This window comes from Cajanus cajan, chromosome 9, assembly GCF_000230855.2.
Source record: "Cajanus cajan strain Asha chromosome 9, NIPB_CcT2T_4, whole genome shotgun sequence".
NCBI classification, from domain to species: Eukaryota; Viridiplantae; Streptophyta; class Magnoliopsida; order Fabales; family Fabaceae; genus Cajanus; species Cajanus cajan.
In genome coordinates, this window is record NC_138525.1 from 54801489 (window position 1) to 54811066 (window position 9578).

Consider the following 9578-nt stretch of genomic DNA (forward strand, 5'->3'; position numbering starts at 1 on the left):
CAAAGGAAAAATAATTGATATGTGTAAGGTTTATGGGTACCGTGTTGGAAATGCATATCTTGTTTAATTTATCAACCCAAATTTGGAAAAACGTTTGTATTTTATTTGCCAATGTGTCACATACATGGGCTGGCCCTTAGTGTTGGCCGAAGCTACTTTCTTCTTTGCACTAACATGGATAATGATTCTATGCGCGATCAAATAAATAAAGATTACTAAGGATAATGATCCCATGCATGATCAAATAAATAAGCATATGAATAAAATGAACAAGAAAAGATTGACACAAAAATTAAAGAGCGTCTATTTAAAAAATGGTAAAGTTTAAGTATTAGTTATTGAAAATATTATATCAAGTAGTAATATCAATAAAATCGTGTATATAAGTGAAGACAAATTTTATCTTACAAGTTAATTTTATAAGATTGAATTATGGTCTGCCATTCACGTTTTTAAAATGGTATCATCATCTATCTTAGCAAGTACTATTAGACTTTTCAGACCGCACCTAATATTGAGTTATTATGAAATCATTTGCAAATGTTTAGTTATGCGAACTTCATGCTTAAGATATCTGATCCTCAATGTGAAGGTGTGTTGGAGATCTTACATTAACTATTAGTATGGCAAAAGTGTCCAAGTAATCCACTAGTCGATATAGGATCTATAACACACTCTTTCATGTCAAGGACTAGATATCTCGAGCATGAAACTTGCAATATTGAACATTTGTTGGTGATTTAATAGTCTCCCAATAATGAGTAACACGATAGTCCAACAACAATCAATAGAAAAAGTTATGATACAATCTTAAGAAAGTGAATTTATGCTTAACTCAAACTTAAAAAAAATGTCTTGTAAGATGATAATTCTTCTGACTTATATACGCATTATGAAGAAAATGTGTTGAACATCCTACATTGACTAGTAGTATGACTAAAATAAAATATATAAGTGAAGAGCAATTCATTAAACAATGTGGGATTTCAACACACCTCCTCATGTCGATGATTGAACATCTCAAGTTAGGCCAAAATATATTATATAAGTGAGAAATAATTTTCGGCCATAAGCTAATTTTTCAAAGTTATGTATAAACTCACTTTCTTAAAATGATATCATAACTTATTTTGGCCTAAATCAAGATGTTTAATCCTTGGTGTTAAAAGAGTGTGTTATAGATCTTACATCGACTAATGATATATTATCAATGACTAGACATCTTGAACATGAAGTTTCCATGATTGAATATTTGCAAATAGTTCAATATTATCCCAATAGCAAGGGACACGATAAGCACAACAAAACTTGTAAGATAAAAATTATTCTTCATTTATATATTTTATTTTGGTCATACCACTAGTTAACGGTATAAACGAGTCCCGCTGAGTTTAAACTATTTTATTATTGAACCCAATTAAACTTTAGTCAGATTGAGTTGGGTTGGATTTATGAACTTTTCTAAAAGCAACCCAACCCAATTACAATTAGGTTGGATCAAATTGGGTCATCGAGTTAAGCAATTAAAAAGATAAATATATATTAAAATTGAAATAAATAAAAAATAGAAAAAAATACTTAATTTAAATTTTAATATATGGTTCAAAGTACAAATAACATTACAACAATCATATATGAGAAATCAAAAATATCCCAAACAAACAAGCATTATGTCACTAACAAATTATGAATTACGTAACAAGTAAAATTAAATTATTTTTCTTGCTCTATGCCCTCTTCAATTTAGCGAATAAACTTAATAATACAATATTTGGTTAAAAAAATATAATTAAATATATGCAATGAAATGTATTATGAGTTGTGTTGTGTGTAGTATTTTTTATTTAATTTAATAATTTATTTCAGGTCAGATTAAGTTGAATTGGTTTGGGTTGCAAACTCCTTGACCCATTACTCGATCTAATCATAATCAGGTAACATACAAATTACCTAATCCAACCCACAAAAAATATAATTGAATTGGTTCACATAGATTAGATTTGTAGATAAGTCATTATCCACTTACACGCTTATAACTAGTCGGTATGAAATATTCATCATTAATTGCAACAACATTAACGTTTATAATACTTATTTATAAACAAGATAAAGTTTAAATAAAATTTAGAATATCTATTTATAAAATAGGTAAAGCCTGGAAAAAAAATTTAAGTACTCTTTTTCCCTCATTTTAAAAGAATTGCTACAATTCCCTTGTAAAATAATGCGCACAAGTTTTTATCTTTGCACCGCTTATTAACCTATTATAGAATTTATAATTAATCAATAATTTCGTACAAATTGAAGATTTGCTAGTATATTATCTAAAAAAGAACACCTTTATATTAAATAACATATTATCCATTGATGAAGGTAGTGCAAAGAAGTACCAATTACTTTTTCATTTGCATGAAATTTTGTAAACTTAATTTACTTTGTATAATTTACAAATAATTCGATCGTGAAGAGCATGTTCGGAAAACATAATTTCAGCTATTTTATACCAAAAAAGCTGTTTACGAAAAAAAACTGAATGTTTAAAACAACAGTATAAATTTGTAAATAGCTTTTATTTTTCCTGAAAAATAATATTTTCTCTAATCCAAAAATTGGAAGCTTATGATTTTTCAACAGTTTTTTTTTCTCCTACAACTGATTAACTACATAAAAGTAGTTTTTTTATTTATTTATATTTTATATGCAAACAATTCAATATTTCAAAATCTCTTTTCAGCAAATTTACCCAAATAAAAATTCATTTCAATTATAGCAATAATCGTTTACACACACACACACACACACATATATATATATATATATATATATATATACAATTATTAAAATAATCTATTTTTCACAACTTATTCAAATACACTTTAATTATATTTGATTAATTTCTTATTTTACATGAAAGTTAACAGCAAAGTACACACAGAGCTCGATACCTATTGTTCTGTATAATAATTTTTGGGAAGTAAAGATTACTAAAGTAATTGTAGGGACATCATTTACGGTTACGAATATGATAAGCAAACTTCAATTTTGGGATTTCCTCGCATCATGCATTATCTAGCTGGGGAAGATATAAATCAGTCAGTACCTAGTTATACCTCGTCTGCCAATTGCTCTCCTCAAATGCAATGTCGTCTGTCAATGATTATAAGGTTTATTTGATGTAATGTAACTACGGTGAACCAAATTTTCTTTACCCAACGTTTAAATGAGCGTAAAAAAAACGAGAATAAAAGGGGGGAAAATTTAGATAGAAAATTTTTTAAGTGGTTCTATTAAAAATTTGTTTCTCTTGTCTTTTACTTCATTTTCTCTAGAACCAAATAAGAAAAAATTGCAAATTTCAAATATTTTCTTTTCTTCCTATTTTCCTTCTCACTATCCAAAGTCGAAACAAGGAACAGATAAAATGGCAGGGTGAGATGATATAAACACAAATTTGAAAAAAGGCTGGGGAAGCACAAGCATTCGACGTTACAAATGGTAGAAGTGTCATTTTTATACAAAATGCATGAAACTCTCTGGGGCATCATAATCAGATATTTTCATTACTAAGCATGGCATGCAGTACCAGGTACTTCAAAAAACTGTCCCAGTTGCACTGGAAGGATGTCTGGTTTTGTTTACCAAATCGAATGCTTTATGCCAAGCCCATTGCACGTCAATATAAGGCCCTTGTAACGGTTAAGATAATCCTACATAAAAAATAAAATTCAAATAAACCAAAGAATCATTTTTGTAAATAAAACATTATTTCAAAACACAATTCTTGTCAGACGAAGACAGATATTGCTTACAATGATATTATAATCATATACGTAACGCATCCCATTTATGTCATATTCCCTCCTTTTGACTGGATCACTCAAAACTGTCCAATAAAGTCAAAGAGGTGTTAGATTATAATAACTTGACATAACTCATTTGTCCCATTTACTTGGTTAATAGAAAACAATTAAGGTAGGCACATAATAGAGAAATAGAGTAGATAATCTGCAGAATATACTAGACTACCACAGCAATATCATATTTATAGAACCACTAATCTAACCCCTTTCACTAGCTACTGTCTGAAACAATCTTCACTGTCGATTACAAGCCAATGAGACTTTTAGCATTGGCAAGGTCAGTAGGGAAACAAATATGGAAGAAGGGGTAAAGCTCCCATAAACCTCTACAAGTTCAAAAATCCACCAGTTGTTTTATCAATTCTTAATTCCTTATTCCATCTGACAGTCATCCCATACAATAAACATCACTTTAACAACCCAAAAAAAATACTGCACACATCATATAAAATTAAAAAGGGGTGTTCAGTGCATGAGGCTCCCGCCAAATGGGGTTTGGGGGAGGGTAAATGTGTGCAAGCGGATTTCTAAGATTTGAATCCATGTCATCCAGGTCAAAAGGCAGCAACCCTATCATTGTGCAAAGGCTCATCCTCACATCAGATAAAAATTAACTACACCAAATCTGGATGTGGTAACAATCAAGTGGTAGAAATTATTGCAAAATGCATTTGTGAGCTTCAAACTTTAAAGCAGTATCCTTTGCAGTTAAAAGGAGAATTTGCAAAACAAAAACTTGGGGAGATAAGGTGGAATTGGGGCTAAAAGTTCGGGAACCTTTTCCTCTTCTTTTTAATCTTTTGCAAGGTGTGGGACTAGAGAGGACACATTCTTTTAAGCTGATAACAGAGAGAGAACAAACACAATATAATGAAACCATCCAAGTTGTGAGAAAGTTTATATGTCTCCAATAACAGCCAGGATTTTTATTAACCAAAGGATGCAAAATTGTGGAAAAAGAATCATGATAAAACAATAATGTAAAAACTAAAATATTTAATCTTTAGATTCTGAGCTGTGGAGAACGCAAATAATTGGCAGCAAAGTCAATGAGATCAAGGTGCTTATTGTCCTAAAGGGAAAGAGCAGTTCTAATGAAATAAAGCAAGGGTCAGTTTGAATAAACTTATCTATAAACACTTATTGGAGAAAAAAATAAGGAAAAATAAAATAAGTTTCTGCAAAAACTACAATTAGTTTATGAATAAACTAATTTGAATAAGTTCTCTCATTAGCTTTTTTTAAATATGTATTACACACATAAGTTAATTTTAACTAATGGAGAAACTTATTTCATTTATTTTTCACTTAGAAATGTTTATGAAGAAGTTTATCAAAATAGGCCCCAAGTTGAGTGACCCTTTTTCCTCTTGACAACAATAAGAACAATACAATTTTCTTCCCATGGGTTGGTCCATTTGACTACACGTTGGGGTGTCAATGAGAGTTGACTAATTGTAAACTATTCAAGGAAATGCTTGACCAAAGTCAACTCAATCCTTTACTTAACAATCAAACTTGAGTTTTAAATTTGACTTGTTTAAATGAATGAACCAACCTAGACTAGCCTCTTTTCTTTTGCATTTCAAGCTCAAGCTTCAAGTGCTCAGCTTGACTCATCTACCCCTCTGGCCACAAGGACCATCAAAAAATGTCATTGACACATTGTGTTACGATAAAATCAAGTTTTCAGAAAGACCACTTAGATTAAGGTGAAACCATAGTAGGCAAGATTTAATCATCTTTCCTCAATAGGTACAACTCCAACCTTCTATCAAATACACTCATTCCCAACCTTAACTTTTCTTGTACTACTACTAATCCACCACAGCCACCTCGACAACACATTGCTTATGCATTTGGTGGCACTTTAGCACCCAACATTCAGTACCACAAGCATCAACATTCTTATGCTTGCTCAAATTTAAACACAAGCACGCTTGCTCAAGTTTCTCTCATCCTCTGGATTTCCGAAATCTCAGAAGAAGAAAAAAATCCACAGATTATTACACTCAAGCCCTATGCCAAACAACTGATTATTCGATTCCCATATTGTACACTCACATGACATCCCATTTCCGAAGCACTAAAATCACACTCACATGACACGTCAACCTTAGACACGAATTTAGCAAAACAAAAACAGTCCCCGAAACATCAGTAGCAGGAAGGAGGACAAAGTAATACATGGAAAGCATCCATAAAAGTTGTTTAAAGCTACAAATAACGAACACAACCCTAACCCTAGCCCTAAAAGGACATACATACATACACATAAATACATACCCTGATATGCCTCGTTTATCTCTTGGAATCGCGAGGTTGCAGAATCCTGGTCTTTCTGCTTGTCCGGGTGCCACTTCTGCGTGCAGAAGGAGAGCGAGATTAGGCCCAATTGGAAAGCCCAACAAAACGGAAATGCTAACTACACAACACAACATAACACACCAGAGCGAGACGAATGTAATTGGAACGAATAGCGTCGTCCGTAGCATCATAATCCACTTCCAGTATCTTATAATAATCCTGCACCCAACACACAACCCTAATTTGAATCATTCCAAAAATAAAGTTTAAAAAACAGAGAGTGAACTAAGTGCACCTTGGGTTTGGAGATAGCAGAGAAGAAATCGAAATTGAGATAGGAATTGGGCTCGGGATCGGATTCGGGTTGGGGCTGTTCGTGTCTGGGGATTGCGTCTTCGTATTCGTCCCATTCCCACATCATGTTGAGATTTTGAGTTGCAAATTGCGAGAGAGAAGAAATGAGTTGCGCCAAAGGGATAAAGTGGAAAAAATAATAATTGTATTGAATTTATTGGTTCTTTCCTTTGTCTCCGTGTGCCTCCGCGTGCCGCGTACGTCTTATTTATGCCGCTATTCCCCAACGCAATTACTAACATTCTCCCCCACTAAAATTCTAGAAATTATAATTTTTTTTTTATTTTTTTAAAATATATTTTTAGTGCTTAAACTTTTTAAAGAATTCAATTCTTCTTAAAAAAATAATTTTGTCAATTTTTAATTCTTCATTCATTTTCTGTTGCATAAATTAGTCTTTAAAATTTACTCTGATTTATTTAATAATAATATGTGTTAATAAATTATGATTGACTGAATTATTAATGTTCACGTGATTAATTAATAGATGTTAAATCATATATGATAAATGTAATTTTATGATTCATTCATGATTATATAGGTGAATATTTATTTTAATAACTTTTTTTATTTTAAAAAATAATGTTTGACTATCAACAAATAAAAAAATTAAGTGTTATATAATTTGACATCTATTAGATTATCATGTAAACATCAAATAATCATGTTAATTATAATTTATTAACACATATTATTAATTAATAGAAAATATTTAATTTTAAAGACTAATTTATCATATTTATGTGATAAAAAAATTAATAAAGAACTAAAAGTTGACAAAATATTTAAAAGAATTAAAAATTGAATTGTTAAAAAGTTATGGGACTATTTTTTTTATGATCTTACTCATAATTTATAGTAATTTGTGTCTTATTAATGTCATGGGGAGTGAAAGTTATAAAACAGTTATGGAGTATGCAATTTATTTTTGACAAGTAATAATTTTTATTTAAATTAATAAAGTAGAATTATCGAGTTATCCTATACTAAAAGAAAAAAAAAGTCTGTGGTTATCATAATAAAAAAAAAGGGTAAAATTATCTTAATAATGAATCATCTTTATATATCATTTCAGGTAAAAAGAATGTTGTTACTATTGCTCTTATAATATTATTTTAAGAGTTAGATTGTAATGAAAAAAATGAATATTTGTTACCTGAATTTGAGGGTACTTTGATGGAAGAGATGAAATCCTTCGCACTCCAACACTAATAATAGAGGTAGTTATTCAACACTCAAATTAAAGAGAAGTTTTGTGTTTAAAATGTAATTAGAGTTATGATCAAACACACTACCTCTTAAATAGATGTTCAATTATTATCACTGAAGCTATAAATTTGGTTGCTTGATTTAGGAGATATTATGTTTGTTAAGTAAAAATAATTCATCTAATTATGATAATTCAGGATCTTAAAAATATTTGATATCCCACCAATTATTGAAAATTAATTATCTATAATTTTTTCACATAATAATAGGTCAAAAGCTCAACATGGATAAATAAAAGACAAAATTAAGGTCTGATTAACAGTACACAAACATCTATTTAATAATAAAAATTAAACATATATTTAAGAGATATCCTATATCATTATAATCTTAATTACATTCTTAACATAAAACTTTCTTTTAAATTAAATGCCAAAGTGTATTTGCCACCAACCCCACAAATTCAGGTGGCAACAATTTTTTTTTCTTTCCAAAAACACGTATTTCTTCTCCTACATGCGAATGTGTAACGATACAATTCACAATTTCGCGACAAAAATCGTAAGGTTCTAGTGGATAGATGTGACATACGATATTATTATACATACACGCACAAACATTATTTGCATGAAAACAACCAATTGCGACATGTTCGATTCGGTGATTTTTTTATGGTAGTTTATTTCGGAAAAGTTCTTATTAAATATGGCAGGTGTTGTTTGGCTCAACTTGGGAATACGTTGACTCACTTGTATGTTTGTTGGGTGATGAATTATTTATGGTAGGATGGAAATCACATATTCTCTATCTTAACTATATGGTGTTTTGATGAGATCAGCAAAGTCTAATTTCAGATTATTGTATATGCTTAAACGTTAGGGAGTTTTATTAAATTATAGGTACTTAATTAGTCCAAAAGAGTCTTCTTGGACAAAAAATGCTCACGAAATAGCATTTTAAAGGAATCTACGCCAACAGGAAAGTGAGAGTTATCATATGTATACTTGACTATTTATATAAACTTGCATTATGATAACAGTAAAAATGAAATAATTAACAAAAGTTACCTATGCAAACATTTGGAAGGTATGGATTTTTTTTTATAAAATAAATAAATTAAGGTAAGGTATGACCCCATAGAAAAATATGAATTTATTATAACCTTAATTGAAAAAATTACTTGTATTAATGATTAAATTTAATATTAATATAAGTAAGAAATTTGATTTATCCCCAAATTATGTTGTTGAGACTTGAGAGAGAGGACTTGCTCTAATGTTGGTCAAACTCATTAATTGGTCAAAATCTTTTACGAGTCATTTTTTAAACATCTTTAAGTTTAATGGTTATCTTTATAAATTAATACAAAATTTTTCAATGTGTTTTGACTCCACTCACATACTTTTGATAAATTTTTTAAAAGGTCACCCAAATTATTTCAAGTTAAATATGTTTAATTATAAAGTTCTTAAGTGATGAGTTCCAATAAAAAATGTGTGCATTGTAATGGTATAAGTAGTGATAATTAATTCTTTTAAGTCATATTCAATTGTACAGTATCTAAATTTCTCTCAATCTAATATATATGTGAGATGTTACAAAAAAACTTGTATTCAAAGCTTAATTACTATTGTTGTATACAAAGTGAAACTTATGTGATTGAATTCTAATGTTTCCTCCAAGACACAATTGTCACATGTGAATGTGATATTTTATACTCTTGTGCCAAAAGGATATGGAATTGAAACACTTATATTAGAATATGGGTAACCACCAAGGCTTGAAAAAGCTATGATAGCGCTAACAATTGCATATGTAATCATCATGTTGTTGTGAAGTGTATTTGTG

The 9578-nt window shown here is 29.8% G+C and overlaps 1 protein-coding gene across 1 annotated transcript; it reads right to left on the reverse strand.

Moving 5' to 3' along the window:
• Positions 1–3435: 3435 nt before the first annotated feature.
• LOC109815030 (Chaperone DnaJ-domain superfamily protein) lies at positions 3436–6680 on the reverse strand. Its single transcript, XM_020379611.2, has 5 exons — positions 6463–6680; positions 6309–6386; positions 6147–6222; positions 3810–3883; positions 3436–3707 (listed from the first exon to the last, which is right to left on the reverse strand). The coding sequence occupies exons 1-5, from the start codon at positions 6586–6588 to the stop codon at positions 3636–3638; spliced, it is 426 nt and encodes a 141-aa protein (XP_020235200.1). The 5' UTR covers positions 6589–6680; the 3' UTR covers positions 3436–3635.
• Positions 6681–9578: the final 2898 nt, after the last annotated feature.